Source organism: Salmo salar, chromosome ssa26 (genome assembly GCF_905237065.1).
Source record: "Salmo salar chromosome ssa26, Ssal_v3.1, whole genome shotgun sequence".
Classification (NCBI taxonomy): Eukaryota; Metazoa; Chordata; class Actinopteri; order Salmoniformes; family Salmonidae; genus Salmo; species Salmo salar.
Window position 1 is genome coordinate 32699186 of NC_059467.1, and position 16300 is coordinate 32715485.

Genomic DNA, 16300 nt, shown 5'->3' on the forward strand with positions numbered 1-16300 from the left:
CAGTTCTTGCTGTGAGATGTTACCCCATTCTCCCACCAAGGCACCTGCAAGTTCCCAGACATTTCTGGGGGGAATGGCCCTAGCCCTCCGATCCAACAGGTCCCAGACGTGCTCAATGGGATTGAGATCCGGGCTCTTCGCTGGCCATGGCAGAACACTGACTTTCCTGTCTTCAGGAAATCATGCACAGAACGAGCAGTATGGCTGGTGGCATTGTCATGCTGGAGGGTCATGTCAGGATGAGCCTGCAGGAAGGGTACCACATGAGGAAGGAGGATGTCTTCCCTGTAACGCACAGCGTTTAGATATCCTGCAATGACAACAAGCTCAGTCCGATGATGCTGTGACACACCGCCCCAGACCATGACAGACCCTCCACGTCCAAATCGATCCCTCTCCAGAGTACAGGCCTCAGTGTAACGCTCATTCCTTCAACAATAAACGCGAATCCGACCATCACCCCTGGTGAGACAAAACCGTGACTCGTCAGTAAAGAGCACTTTTTGCCATTCCTGTCTGGTCCAACAACAGTGGGTTTGTGCCTATTGGCGATGTTGTTGCGGTGAGGACCTGCCTTACAACAGGCCTACAAGTCCTCAGTCCAGCCTCTCTCAGCCTATTGCTGACAGTCTGAGCACTGATGGAGGGATTGTGCGTTCCTGGTGTAACTCGGGCAGTTGTTGTTGCCATCCTGTACCTGTCCCACAGGTGTGACGTTCGGATCTACCGGTCCTGTGCAGGTGTTACGTGGTCTGCCACTGCGAGGTCGATCAGCTGTCCGTCCTGTCTCCCTGTAGTGTTGTCTTAGGCGTCTCACAGTACGGACATTGCAATTTATTGCCCTGGCCACATCTGCAGCCCTCATGCCTCCTTGCAGCATGCCTAAGGCACGTTCACGCAGATGAGCAGGGACCCTGGGCATCTTTCTTTTGGTGTTTTTCAGAGTCAGTAGAAAGGCCTCTTTAGTGTCCTAAGTTTTAATAACTGTGACCTTAATTGCCTACTGTCTGTAAGCTGTTAGTGTCTTAACGACCGTTCCACAGGTGCATGTTCATTAATTGTTTATGGTTCATTGAGCAAGCACGGGAAACAGTGTTTAAACCTTTACAATGAAGATCTGTGAAGTTATTTGGATTTTTACAAATTATCTTTGAAAGGGTCCTGAAAAAGGGACGTTTCTTTTTTTGCTGAGTTTATATATGAGATGAGTATGTAAGATACATTATTAAAGTGACTCGTGATCCATTTATTAAAGTGGCCAACGATTTCAAGTCTGTATGTAGGCAGCAGCCTCTCTGTGTTAGTGACGGCTGTTTAACAGTCTGAAATATGTTTTAATATTAGTGTCTCTCTGTCTGCAGGTTTGAATAAGGAGATAGAATGTTTTATAATATTAGTGTGTGTTTCTCTCTGTCTCCAGGTACTGTAACCAGGTGTTGAATAAGGAGATATAATGTTTTATAATATTAGTGTGTGTTTCTCTCTGTCTCCAGGTACTGTAACCAGGTGTTGAATAAGGAGATAGATGAGAGTGTGACGATGCTGCTGCAGGAACTGGTCCGGTTTCAGGAGAGGGTTTATCAGAAGGACCCCAGCAAAGCCAAGACCAAACGCAGACTGGTCATGGGCCTTAGAGAGGTCACCAAACACATGAAGCTCCACAAGATCAAGTGTGTCCTCATCTCACCCAACTGTGAGAAGATCCAGGCCAAAGGTCAGGGGTCATTCTGGTCATTAATCCTGGGTTATGTTTTTGAAAAGGAGTGAACCATGGAGTGTACTACTCAACCAGGTTCAATAAGAACACGGGATTTTGTTTTTGCGGTCGCTAAGCATTTAGCTAGTGTGCCTAACTGAACATGACCTGATCTTGGGGTGTGGGGTTCCAAATGCATGCTAAGTTTATGAATATTTCAAATATTCATCCCCAATCGCCATTTAAGTGTCCACCAGAGGACGGCGGCATATTGATATGCTCAGCACAGGCTGCATCAAATCTTCTACATAACTAGTGACTGTGTTGTCTATTGCAGGGGGTCTAGATGAGGCTCTGTACAACGTCATAGCCATGGCCAGAGAACAGGAGATCCCGTTTGTGTTTGCTCTGGGTAGGAAGGCTCTGGGACGCTGTGTCAACAAACTGGTGCCGGTCAGTGTGGTGGGCGTCTTCAACTTCTCTGGAGCAGAGGTAAGACATTGAACACAACCTGTCTGCGTGTTTATAACGCCTGTTAATACTGTATGTTGGTGTGGTTTGTTTGACAGAAAAAAGCAAATGGAAGTGTGTAAAGTCTTGATGTTATGTCTTTCTCTCTCTCTTCCCCTCTCCCCGTCCTCCACCCCTCCCTCTCCACCCTCCTCTAGGGTCTGTTTAACCGGTTAGTGTCTCTGACGGAGGATGCTCGTAAGTCCTACAAGGACATGGTGTCAGCGCTGGAGCAGGAGCAGGCTGAGGAGGCGCTGAAGAACGTCAAGAAGGTCACCCACCACATGGGCCACTCCAGGAACCCCTCCGCTGCCTCCGCCATCTCCTTCTGCTCCGTCATCTCTGAACCCATCTCTGAGGTCAACGAGAAGGAGTACGGTAAGATCTCCACCTTTAACCCTGACTCTGACCCATCTCTGAGATCATAGAGGTCTCTCTCTTTACATGTGAATATAATCTGAAATGTCTCTCCTCAGAGACAAACTGGAGGAGTATGGTGGAGTCGTCAGATGGGCTGGAGCCTGTGGAGGCTAAACCCAGCCATCCTGCTGCTTCCTCTGGGTTCCAGAGAGACAACCAGCCCCCCTCCACCACCAACCGCAGCCCTTACTCCACTACCCTCCAGCTCAGAGCAGCTGTCCCTGCTCCAGGCTCAGGCCCGGGGGAGAGAGAGGAGGGCCGGGCAGACGACCGGTTGGAGCTGGCCTCCCAGCAGAGCACGGAGACAGGCAGTTTGGATGGGAGCTGCAGGGACCTCCTCAACTCCTCCATCACCTCCACCACCTCCACCCTGGTCCCCGGTATGCTGGAGGAGGCAGAGGAAGAGGAGGAAGAGGAGGAAGAGTACACACCAGAGCCCATCTCTGTGGAGGTGCCTGCGGTCATCAGCCGTATTGAGTCCTGGGTGTCTAAGACACTGGAGAACCTTCAGTTGGGGAAGAGCCAGGACAGCACAGAGGAGGAGGAGGAGGAGGAGGAAGAGAAGGAGGAGGGAGTACAGAGTGAGGAGGAAGAGGAGTTGGATTCTGCTGATGTCACAGAGACTGGGCTGGAGAAGATGGAGGCCAATAATATCACTGGCTGATTTAGACCTCATTCATCCCTCTCTTTCCCTCTTTCTCTTTTTTGTTTCTCGCTAAGTTCGCTCTGTGTACACTCCATCACTTGTCTTCCTCGCTCCCCCCCCACACCTGTTCCCCTAACCTGCACTCTTTCACCTCTATCACACACTCTCACCCCCCCCCTCTCTCTCACAGTTGAACCAGCAACTCTCCTCTCCTCTCTGTCTGTAACTTTGGACTTCAGACATTATCTCAGGAATCAGACCATACACACACACACACACACACACACACACACACACACACACACACACACACACACACACATACGCAGTCACACACACAGACCAACCTTCAAACTACAGACAGCAGTATCTCTCCTGGTCTCTCTGATTGATAGACTGCTCTGTTCCTCTCATCCTCCTCTCGCTGATGTGGACCTGAAACAACTGCCTCACCTAAACTGGTCTGGTCGGTCTGGCATCGACTGGTCTGGTCTGGCTAAGGGAAGCCCTGGTTCCCTTCCCACCACTCCAGGTTTCCCCAGGATAGGAAGAGGCTGTGAGGAGAGGCTTCCCCTCTGTCTGCCTGTATGACGCAGAGCCATGGAGATGATACAACTGTCAGTGAGACTGCTGACTATAAAGACTAACTAGAAGAGAAGTCTCCCTCCTTTCAGAGAGCCACCCTCCCTCTGTCATCCCTGGGTTATTCATAGTGAAGGCCTGCTGGTTCAGTCCAAGCAGAAGGTTGCTGAGAGTTTACAGCTGGAAGTGTGCGTGTCTCCGTCCCATCATCAAAAGACTTATGTTACATCGTTGTCATCCTTCCCATGTTTATTACCTTCATCTGCCTCCTCATATGTTCCCCCACTGTGTTGCTACAGCTTTATCTCAATACAATACAACTTCATTCTGTTCTGACCTGTCGGCCTTGTTTATTCCCCCACTGTGTCGTCATAACATGCTCTTGGAGGGAGGAGCTTGCGTAGGATACTTATTGGTCGGTTGCTTGTGTATTTGTTTCCTATTGGCTTTAGGACTACCTGCAACCTGAGGTTAGTTTACGCCCATCACCTGGGCTGCATTGTTCAGATAGAAAATCTTATTGTGTAGAACAGCCATGCCTCTCTGACATGTAGAGGAATCACATCAGGTCTATTCATGGTGGTTCTATCTGCAGCATCACCCTGATTTGGTTTTGGGAGACAGCCTGTGTATCCAATCTAAAACCTTGTTAGGGTTACAAAATTCCCAGCTTTTCCAGGAATCCCGGTTGGAAGGTTCCCAGAATCTGTTGGGAATAAGCAGAAAATACGTAATCCTCCAACCTTGGAATTTTGGTAAAGTTGCTGTAATTTGCAAACCTACATGATGTTTTTCTGACATTGGTCAACCATCACAGTAATCATGGATTATTTTCAGTGGGTGTGATTTTAAAGGGACATCTCACCACTTTTTAACCTCATAGTCATTATCTCCAGGACCAAACCAATGTCTACTAATGTGAAAATGGCATGTTAAAAAGTAATGGCGTGTCCCTGGAAAACATGAATGATATGACATGTCACATGACATACTAACAGTAACTGAAACTAGAACAAATGTATGATGTACATAACCTGTACAGCTGTTTCTGAGACTCTTTTAACCTGTAATATTGATGATAATATTGACAAGTGTTAATCTGTTTGGGGTTGTTTTCTGAGTGGATAGTTTTTTGTTGTTGCTAGCTGACTTCTGTGTTTTACTATATCCCGCTGGTTTCATTTGGTTTAGGTCCCAGTCCATTGACCGGTGTTAGCGTGTGTGTGCGTGTTTGTTGGGGTGGACAGGTAAATGTACTGTAACTAGCTATTATCAGAGACTATTTGGGTTTGAAGCTGACAGGTAGTCCAACCTGACCCAGGACATGTGACTCACTGGTAACACAGGGGTCAAAGGGGGGAGACTCCACAGGAGCCTCTGAATATTCATGAAGTAATTATCCACCTCACCAGTTAGAACCATGTAAATAAAATGTTTGAACTACAGTGTATTAAACACCCCAATCACCTTTTTCTTAAAGCCATTTGATAGAAAAAATCTGAATAAGTTGATCATGTAATTTGATGGTAAATGATATAGAAATCAAGTTATGTGTTATTAGATGGAGGAGGAGGCCATGTATAGGAGTGGCATGCTGGGTCATATGCAATATGAAGGAAGGAGGGATGGGAGAGGGAGTTGTGTATTAAATAGACACAGTCAGGCGTTGGGTCAATTCATTTTCAATTCAGGAAGTGAATTGAAATTCAACTGACAAAAATGTAATTGAGAAAAAAAATCTGTCAATTGAAAACAGACCATGTTTTCTATGAGGATTTTATTCATTAGTTCCCTGATACAGGTGATAACGAGGGTGTGTCTAGTACTAAAATGTACTCTGGCTGTGTGCAGGTTTCTCTAACTCTCATCAGTGTGTTTTGGAGCCATGACAACCAGTGTGTCCTTTGCACTATGTAAATACCATAATACTTGTAACCACCTTCTGGTAACTCATGTCATAACAAAATGGTTGAATGAAGTAGCTTTTATTTTCCCAGTGTGTTCTAAGTCTCTCTTTCTGACTGTACAGCACTAGCAACATGTAGAGGCTTTTCTCATAACGTTACTGTTCTCTTCTCCATCTGGACTGATTAATAATGTCATTAAAATGTTTAAGTAAACTACATACACTCCTGTCTTTTATATTGTCTTGTCTATTTGTTGCATGTAAATATCCTATATGTTTGATAGGGATCTTTGTGTGACTAGAAGTATGGGCCTAAAGCACGTGTCAAACTCCAGTCCTCGAGGGTTTGGTGTCTGCGGAATTTTACACCTCCCTTCTACTGATTGATCAATTAAGGTAACTCATTGATTAGTTAGGAACTCCCCTCAGCTGGTTGTCTAGGTCTTAATTGGACACAAATTTAAAGGAAATAATAAACCAGCAGACACACGTCTCTCCAGTAATTTAGTTTGACACCCTAAACTTTGGTTGATTGCTAATCCAATATGGCCGCCTGAATCCAACATGCCTCCCTGCTTACTTACTGCATTGGCACGGATAGAGCAATGAGACCGATATATCACTGGATGTATAAATGTGAAGCAGCCTGTTGGTGTTTCCACTCACTACAAAATATAGGGATGAGAGTAAGCCCACTGGTGGGAGATGGAACGAGATGGATTTTGTCTGACATTCTGTGCATTTTCTCATCGATGAAACCTTTGATCTCTACAGTTTTCTGTTCCCAAAACTAGAATCTATAATGAGTGGACAAAGTTTTGTAGACTTTACCCTTTGCAACGTTTTTTAAGATTGTGCTATTTAGAAGGAGTGCAAAGGTGAATTGAGTTATTGCACATGTGTACTTCACAGAGGAGGCGTTCCCTAACTGAAATATGCAGATGTCTGCTAGAATGCGCCAATAAGATATCACTAGCGCGTGCTTGGCTCTGCCCACTTCCCTGCTTGTTCTGCCCACTATGACTAATTTGTTCTCATTGGAAATGACAGGCTGTGGTCTATCTTGGTTTAGTTATACAAACCTTTGGTGTTGGTGATATATTGGGTTGTTATTTGTGAACCCAACTAAGCTCAGTAAGTCAGAGACAACAGGTAGGCCTAGAGGATAAAACTTTCATCCAAACATGTAGTGTCTCGAGGGGGGAAAAAACGGCATTTATGTCTTATTATTTAACTTATTGTCCGTATGTTAAAACATCAAAATAGCTACCATGCTGTACAACCAAGAAGTGGACTTCCAGTGTAGTTCTGACCAATTATATATCATATTTCTATGTTTCTTCTGATACAGTTTTAGTGTGTATCAACTGTAGCTGTTAGTCAAGTACATCTGTATTCTGGAGTAGCCTACAGAATATAATGTTTTCTTACTTTTATCTGTTTATATAAAAGTATCAGTAACTATCACAAGTTCAGGCTTCTGCTGACTGTATCATATTGATTAGTGTCCTCCCACAAGCTTGTGTTTGTGTTCACTGGTTAGCCTTTCTGAGAGAGACACTTTCTGAGTGAGACATTTGTCTCCTGGAGAGACGTGTTATACTCATTGGAGCCTGAGGGAGATCCTGGAGTCCTGAGCAGGAGGTGAGTCAGAGAGAGAGGCTGTCTGAGGGAGATCCTGGAGTCCTGAGCAGGAGGTGAGTCAGAGAGAGAGGCTGTCTGAGGGAGATCCTGGAGTCCTGAGCAGGAGGTGAGTCAGAGAGAGAGGCTGTCTGAGGGAGATCCTGGAGTCCTGAGCAGGAGGTGAGTCAGAGAGAGGCTGTCTGAGGGATAAACACTAACCAAGGCTCAGTTTAATGACACTAAAGACTCTACAACACATTACACACTACACAATAACGTTCACTCTCCCAAATACCAACGATATGGGTCGTTCCACAAAATGATTGCCTTCTGCGTCCCTTTGATATTTTAAGTAGAAATTCTGCACCAATATTGAATGTTAAAAGCCTGTTACATTCAATGAAGTGCCCTTTAATATAGATTACATTCAGAATTCAATTAATCAAACAAAAATGTATATGAATTAAGACTTGCTAAAGTGCCAGAATTCATCATTTTGACATGTCCCTCCGTGCACCCTCTGTGACTTCCAAGAAGATTTGACCCTATGAACCCCAACATGTATCCAGGTTTTCTCCATCATTGTAAAGCCCTAGTTATTCTGTTGCTTTGACACTCATTCTGAACATTATTATATATTTCATGTGATTAATGATTAATTTTAAGTTAAAAAGAAAGTGTTCCTCATTTTAAGTTAAACCTGTTAAGTGAACTGAACTCTCATTTTAATATTTTAAAGAAACATTGAACATCTAATAGTCAAATCTTATTGTAAAAGCAGGTGTGCTGGTTGTACTCTTTTTGGCCATTTGCTGGTGTTGTGGGAAACTGAGCGGGTCGAACATTACCCATAGATAAACACAACACGCTTCCATTGCCCATATCACGAGGGGATTTATGGCTGATTGAAGTAGGAAATTCTGTTACTTTATTTGGAAATTAATAGGCACTTACTATAGTAATTTTGTTATTTAACTCTTGTCCCCCTTGCCCATTTTTAACATTTATTGGACGATTTTTATTTTTGTATTGCTTGTAACTGTTTCGGGTAATGCAAGTTCTTGTGCTGTTAGAGGAATAACCTGTAAATGTAATAATCTGCTGCTGTATTTTTTTGTGTTATCTGTGATCGTTTTGTTTGTCTTGTGTAGTTTCTTAATCATTGTACCTAAACTGTATGTGTAAACATGTATAGGCAGGGCCCAGCTGTAAAAGAGACCTTGGTCTCTGTCTGTGTTCTTTGTTGAAATAAAGGTATAATAATAATAATAATAATAATAACCTCTTGAGATGGGAAAACGTGTTTTTATGAAGTTGAACATGTGCTCTTTATGACAGAATGTTAGAATTTGGTGAAATCAAACGTTTTTCTTCCACTAAATTACACATCTCAAAAGGCACAGAATTGGAGCAACAACCCATAACCAATAACAACATGTAAATATAGAAAACATTGTAATATGTTACAATAAAGGTCAAAGTAAAACAAATGAATGAATGAATATAAATATATGAACTATAGTATCTTATTTGTTGTGTAGTGTCAAGCAGGAGAGAGTGGAGTCTCCTGCTCCCACCTGTCCATCTATGAAGTGACAAGTCAATGTAGCAACCCTAGAATAACATCAAGCCTCCTGACCCAAGGTGAGAGGGATGATAAAAGCTTGGTCAGACTGCAACAAGCTAAAGTAATGTTGCAAGCCAGGCTCCTGAGATAAAGCATATATATTTTAGTCAGCTGAGCATGTAGTCATTAGCTTAAAGTTAGCAGATGCTCTTATCCAGAGTGATTTACAGGAGCAATTAGGGTTAAGTACCTTGCTCAAGGGCACATCGACAAATTTTACACCCAGTCAGCTCAAATCAGTGACCTTTCAGTTACTGGCCCACCACTCTCAACCCCTAGGCTACCAGCTTGGTGACTTCAGGTCTCAAGCAAGGTTGCTTATCATGTTACAATGCTATCAATTGCTCGGTCCCATCCAGACCTGGATTAAAATAATACTTGAAGTCTTGGCTTGAGCCTGTGAGATGGACAGGGTTTACACTTTTGGAACTATTCCATTATTTTCATTGCACCAGGCAAGCACATCTAGCTAAAGTACTCCCATTGTTGTCTTAAGCAAAGCATTTAACCTCTAGCCTACAAGGGTAATGCTCTGAGGCTGTGCTGCTCCCAGCTTGTTGCTTGACTAGTGTGTCAGGGGGTTGGGTACTGAGACAGTAAAATACAAACTTCTACAATGGATAAAAACATGTGTTCAAGGGGATTTGAAAACAAAACTACTTATGAATGATAGTTAGCGAAGAAGTTGTGAAGTTTGTTATGAATGATATTGCAGCATAATGATGTTATGACTGGTTTCCTAAAGGTGGTATAAACACCCTTCAAGAAGTGTGAGCTACTTATTGTTTGTTGTACTTTAGACCAATCAGAACAATCAGACAGTATTCTGGTCAGTGTGTGTTACTCTACAGTTAGTCATTTTAATGAACAGCCCTGTGTGTGTATGGTCAGTGTGTGTTACTCTACAGTTAGTCATTTTAATGAACAGCCCTGTGTGTGTATGGTCAGTGTGTGTTACTCTACAGTTAGTCATTTTAATGAACAGCCCTGTGTGTGTATGGTCAGTGTGTGTTACTCTACAGTTAGTCATTTTAATGAACAGCCCTGTGTGTGTATGGTCAGTGTGTGTTACTCTACAGTTAGTCATTTTAATGAACAGCCCTGTGTGTGTATGGTCAGTGTGTGTTACTCTACAGTTAGTCATTTTAATGAACAGCCCTGTGTGTGTATGGTCAGTGTGTGTTACTCTACAGTTAGTCATTTTAATGAACAGCCCTGTGTGTGTATGGTCAGTGTGTGTTACTCTACAGTTAGTCATTTTAATGAACAGCCCTGTGTGTGTATGGTCAGTGTGTGTTACTCTACAGTTAGTCATTTTAATGAACAGCCCTGTGTGTGTATGGTCAGTGTGTTACTCTACAGTTAGTCATTTTAATGAACAGCCCTGTGTCTGCCACAAAGTGATCTAGTCCATTACATTAGTCTACATGTCATGACCAATTGCAAAAATAGCCATATGTCAGAGAATAATGTATTATACAGTAAAATGTAGTTCCCCAGACTTATGTTATATATCCAGTGATATTTTGTAATTCTAATAAAGTGTGTGTTTCTCTCCACAGTAGATGTGACTCTAGATCCTGATACAGCACATCCTAAACTCATCCTGTCTGAAGACAGGAAACAAGTTAGATGTGGAGACATATGGCAGCATCTCCCTGACAACCCAGAGAGGTTTGATATCTCTGTCTGTGTCCTGGGAAAGGAGGGCTTCTCCTCAGGGGGATTCTACCATGAGGTGCAGGTGAAGGAGAAGACTGGCTGGTCTTTAGGAGTGGCCAGAGAGTCCATCAACAGAAAAGGGACGATTTACCTGAACCCTGAGGATGGATACTGGACTGTGATGCTGAGGAATGGAGACTACTGGGCTGGTGCTGTCCCCCCTGTCCCCCTCTACCTGAAAGAGAAGCCCCAGAAGGTGGGGGTGTTTGTGCATTATGAGGAGGGTCAGGTCTCCTTCTACAATATAGAGGCCAGGTCTCCATACCTACTCTTTCACTGGCTGTACCTTCACTGAGAAACTCTATCCATTCTTCAGCCCTGGTAATAATTACACTGGTAGAAACTCATCCCCACTGGTCATCACTCCTGTAGATGTCACTGACTGACTGGTTTATACCAAACATTGAAATAATGTTAGCATAAATTCTAATGTAATAGCCACCAGATACCGGTAATATTAGATCATATTTCCTTGTGTAATATTTAAAAAATCTGCAGATAATGTATTCGTTTTTTGTAGATAATGTCATAATTTGCAAGTAATAACATTAACATACCAAATATTTGTTTTACTTTTGTATAATTAATGAGATAGTATGTCCGCTGTATTGCTTGGTTAGACAGCAATGGACATAAATGGTCTGTTGGTTTGTTTAGTAAGAGTGTTATATATGCAGTCTATATCAGGAGGAGTAGCTCTTGTATATTAATCAGTGTTGACTGTTGAACCCATCTGTAGGTCAGTATGGAAGGGAACAGGACGTACAGGAGGGACTTCTGATGTTTAGTGTTTCCTGAGGAAGTTCAGTGTGTTTTGTTCTGGTGTTGTTGATGTGATTCTATAATCACACACCAGTGCTGTACCTCCCTCTAGTGGCTGGTGTCTGCACCACATCTGTCTGCTAATCCTGTTTGATCAACATGTGTGATAATAGAAACGCTCCATAGATCATGATGTGTTGAAGGCTCTGTGTCTGCTTCATAAAACTCTGGGATGCAGGTTGAAGTCTTCTCTGTAGTTGGAGGATATTCAGGGGACATTGATTTGTCATATAGTCTATGTATGTACTGTCCTTTATATGACTGACCCAGATATGTTGTCTATACTCTCTGTGTAAACATTATATTGTGGGGAGAGTTTATACAAAGCTTTACTCACCAAGTATAACATTTTAATGATGATGACATGGTAGAGATGTTATTTTGTCGCAGTAAAAACTCATCACCACCATCTAGTTGGTGCTTTGATTTCTTTTAGGAATTTAAACAACAATTGACAATAAAGCAACAACAGCTGGTTTTCTGTATTTCATACATGCAGTGAAATGTTTTATGGTTTTAGTAAAGATGATGGATGATCTAACTGTGTGTGTGTGTGTCTGTTTGCGTGTGTGTGTGTGTGTGTGTGTGTGTGTGCGTGTGTGTGTGTCTGTTTTGCGTGTGTGTGCGTGTGTGTGTGTTTGTCTGAGTGTGTGTGCATTGAGAGGGTGATGCCAGTGTGGTCAAAGTCTGTTGTTGACTGATTGGTGTTCTGTTCTGGTTCTCTTCTGGGGGCCTGGAGGTCTGAAGGTCTGGGGGCCTGGAGGTCTGGGGGCCTGGAGGCCTGAAGGTCTGGGGGCCTGAAGGTCTGGGGGCCTGGAGGTCTGGGGGCCTGGAGGTCTGAAGGTCTGGGGGCCTGAAGGTCTGGGGGCCTGGAGGTCTGGGGGCCTGGAGGTCTGAAGGTCTGGGGGCCTGGAGGTCTGGGGGCCTGGAGGTCTGGAGGTCTGGAGGGTCCCACACATTAATCAGCCATAGCAGAGTTGTGTCAGAATGGGGTCATGGAACGACAGAGTAAGGACAAAGATGATCAGGGAGAGTGTGATGCTGAGGACTTTGGGGAAAACAAGTTTCCCACAGCAGTAAACATCTCATCTCTCTGATTCAGATATGAACTGATTGAGATATGAACAGATTTTGATATGAATTGGCTCTGATATGAACTGATTCATGAACTGATTCTGATTTGAACTGAATCAGGATGAGCATTTAGGGTGTTGTCTCTCAGAGACAGAGAGAGGGCAGAGGTTTCTGCATTGGCAATAAGTACCAACTGCATGTATTTGTCACGACTTCCGTCGAAGTTGGTGCCTCTCCTTGTTCGTTCGGCGGTCATCGTCACCGGCTTTCTAGCTACCACCGATCCATGTTTCTTTGTCCATTTTTTATGTCTTGATTGTTCACACCTGGTTCCCATCTCGTTATGATTATTTCCCTATTTAACCCTCTGGTTCTCATCATGTTTTGTGCGTTATTGTTTTCTTGTTCGTCGTGGTAGTTGTGTATTGTCAAGATTGTTTATCCCTGTGTGGATTTTGAGTTTTCTAGAGTAAATGACGTTATTTTACTCAGTTCGGTGTCCTGCGCTTGACTCTATTCTCACCTCCACTATACTGACACTGACAGTATTCCATTCATACCAATAAAGCATCATTGAACAGATTTTTACCAGAAACACATACATGTTGACCAGCTCTGGGGGAACTCCCCAGAAGGAGTGTAATAATGATTCACCACTAGAGCAATCTGTCTTCTTACTAATGAGGAGGAATGTCTGTCCATCTGCCAACTCCAAACACCATGTCACTCATAGACCGGAAAAATCTGGAACCGGCCCCTCCCAGCTATCTGTCGCTAACACTCTGCCTCTATCCTTCTCTTCAGACCGAGTTCTCTATCTCTCATACTCTCTCTCTCTTTCTCTCTCTCTCCTTCATCTTTCCTCCCTCTCTTTCTCTCTTTCTGAGTCATTGAGACTTCGCCCAACACGACTCACCAAGAACAACAATGACCTAGAGTGGTGATGTCATCCTCTCTGACAGGGTCCTACTGCACGAGTGCCATGTGAGTTAACATGTGAGGTCACACTCTGACCCTTGATCCCTGATGCCACCGTGAACATGGCTCAACACACACACACGCATACACACATGCACATGCTTGCAGACACACACGCACAGGTACAACTGCTGTTCTTCTTCATGACAGAGCTCCTGACTCTATTGGACAGAGGGTGTGGTGTTTAGGGAAGCAGGGAGTTGAGGGGTTTTCACAGTGATCATTTTGGGAGTTCCAGTGAGAAGCCTAATGCCTGCAGGCAGCTGAAAATACAACACTAACCATCTTCACTACAGATACGTTTTCTGTGTGAGAGAGAGACAGGGAGAGGATGAGATAGAAAGGGAAGAAAGCGAGGGGAGAGGCGAGAGAGAGAGAGAGAGAGAGAGAGAGAGAGAGAGAGAGAGAGAGAGAGAGAAAGAAAGAAAGAAAGAAAGAAAGAAAGAAAGAAAGAAAGAAAGAAAGAAAGAAAGAAAGAAAGAAAGAAAGAAAGAAAGAAAGAAAGAAAGAAAGAAAGAAAGAAAGAAAGAAGAGTAGAGTGTACCAGACGTTTTTTAGGGTTCAGTTATCCACTCCACTTTATCTGCTGCAAGGCTTTAGGAACTTCCTGTGAAATATTTTGGTGTGTGTGTGTGTGTGTGTGTGTGTGTGTGTGTGTGTGTGAGAGAGAGATGAGTGGGTGGGAGCTTCCCGAGCCAGATCGAGGGGCAGACAGACAGAGTGGGTGGAAGACAAATATTTCTGGAGGTAAACTTCAAATAACAATTCTTTCTCCATTCTTCTCTCATTCCCTAGTTCTTTGGCTAAATGATGCTATTTCTTCTCTCTTGGGCCTTCTCATTTCTGTTACTACTTGTTCACAGAGCACACACACACACACACACACACACACACACACACACACACACACACACACACACACACACACACACACATACACACACAGGTGGTGGTGGAAGGAGGTGGAAGGTTCCACTGGCAGACTGGCCGGACCTCAATGACCTGTGCAACAGGACTGGAGTGGAGCTCAGCTGGACACGAGGTGATGTTGTGGAGACTTCTGTCACCATGATGAAACATCTCATCCTACATCCAGGACAACACTCCTTGGTATCAGACGGATGGAGCTACTGACCTCTATGTCTCCCAGCTACTGACCTCTCTGTCTCCCAGCTACTGACCTCTCTGTCTCCCAGCTACTGACCTCTCTGTCTCCCAGCTACTGACCACTCTGTCTCCCAGCTACTGACCTCTCTGTCTCCCAGCTACTGACCTCTCTGTCTCCCAGCTACTGACCACTCTGTCTCCCAGCTACTGACCTCTCTGTCTCCCAGCTACTGACCTCTCTGTCTCCCAGCTACTGACCACTCTGTCTCCCAGCTACTGCAACACTCTGTCTCCCAGCTACTGACCACTCTGTCGCCCAGCTACTGACCACACTGTCTCCCAGCTACTGACCTCTCTGTCTCCCAGCTACTGACCTCTCTGTCTCCCAGCTACTGACCTCTCTGTCTCCCAGCTACTGACCACTCTGTCTCCCAGCTACTGACCTCTCTGTCTCCCAGCTACTGACCTCTCTGTCTCCCAGCTACTGACCTCTCTGTCTCCCAGCTACTGACCACTCTGTCTCCCAGCTACTGACCTCTCTGTCTCCCAGCTACTGACCACTCTGTCTCCCAGCTACTGCAACACTCTGTCTCCCAGCTACTGACCACTCTGTCGCCCAGCTACTGACCTCTCTGTCTCCCAGCTACTGACCTCTCTGTCTCCCAGCTACTGACCTCTCTGTCTCCCAGCTACTGACCACTCTGTCTCCCAGCTACTGACCTCTCTGTCTCCCAGCTACTGACCACTCTGTCTCCCATTCCATGTACCAAAATGCAGGACTTTCTCACCTTTACTGTTAAGGCGAGGCTGCAAGTTCTACCAACAAAATATAATCTACTGTAACACTCTGGTACCCTGCAAACCATGAGCCATTTTGTGTTATACCTGAGTCAAATGTAATGGAGTCAATTGCCCATGTTGTGAACGGCTGCTGTTCATAAGGATTGGTACATTGCTAGACATGACTGCCTTGTTGGCCTGATAGCCAGCACACACGCATACACATTCTTGTGGAAGGGGAAGCTGGTTTGATGTTGATGATGATGTGTTTTCCTGTGTTACAAATACGCCAGATATTGTTGTTGTGGGAGAAGCCAGGGGGAGGAGCTCATTTTGGAAGTGGGCTGCTCATTGGACGGCTACATGGAGCAGGCCTTTACTGAGAAGCTGCTTAAATCCCAGCCCCTCGTGACACGGTGGGACAGCCTGGGTGGACGGGCAAGCTGGTTGCTCTGATATTTGGCAGTCTTGGCCATGTACACAGGCTTGCAGTGTGTGGCCTCCAGATTGCGGGCCTGACAAAAACTAGGACAAAGCAGTTGGCTAGATAACGCTCTGTTTCAGCTGTCGTGGGCAGCCTAGCTGTTTGATGAAGGAGACCAGTTGGCTAGGTACCGCTCTGTTTCAGCTGTCGTGGGCAGCCTAGCTGTTTGGAGAAGGAGACCAGTTGGCTAGATAACGCTCTGTTTCAGCTGTCGTGGGCAGCCTATCTGTTTGAAGAAGGAGACCAGTTGGCTAGGTAACGCTCTGTTTCAGCTGTCGTGGGCAGCCTAGCTGTTTGGAGAAGGAGACCAGTTGGCTAGGTAC

The 16300-nt window shown here is 44.7% G+C and overlaps 2 protein-coding genes across 6 annotated transcripts in view; both read left to right on the forward strand.

Moving 5' to 3' along the window:
- LOC106596910 (selenocysteine insertion sequence-binding protein 2-like) overlaps positions 1-5977 on the forward strand; it is a 31823-nt gene extending 25846 nt beyond the window's left edge. For all 5 annotated transcript variants that reach the window (XM_045709098.1, XM_045709099.1, XM_045709100.1 and 2 more), the window contains exons 16-19: positions 1494-1714; positions 2034-2188; positions 2365-2584; positions 2683-5977. In XM_045709098.1, the coding sequence (XP_045565054.1) occupies positions 1494-1714; positions 2034-2188; positions 2365-2584; positions 2683-3290 (1204 nt within the window). In that variant the 3' untranslated portion in view covers positions 3291-5977. The remainder of the gene's footprint in view (positions 1-1493; positions 1715-2033; positions 2189-2364; positions 2585-2682) is intronic.
- A 4567-nt stretch (positions 5978-10544) lies between these two features.
- LOC106587775 (E3 ubiquitin-protein ligase TRIM39-like) lies at positions 10545-12095 on the forward strand (the record flags this gene model as incomplete). The annotated part of the gene is given in 2 exon segments (XM_014176419.2): positions 10545-10991; positions 10993-12095. Coding segments are annotated over 2 exon segments (573 nt in total), but the record flags the coding sequence as incomplete, so codon positions are not given.
- Between the last annotated feature and the right edge of the window lie 4205 nt (positions 12096-16300).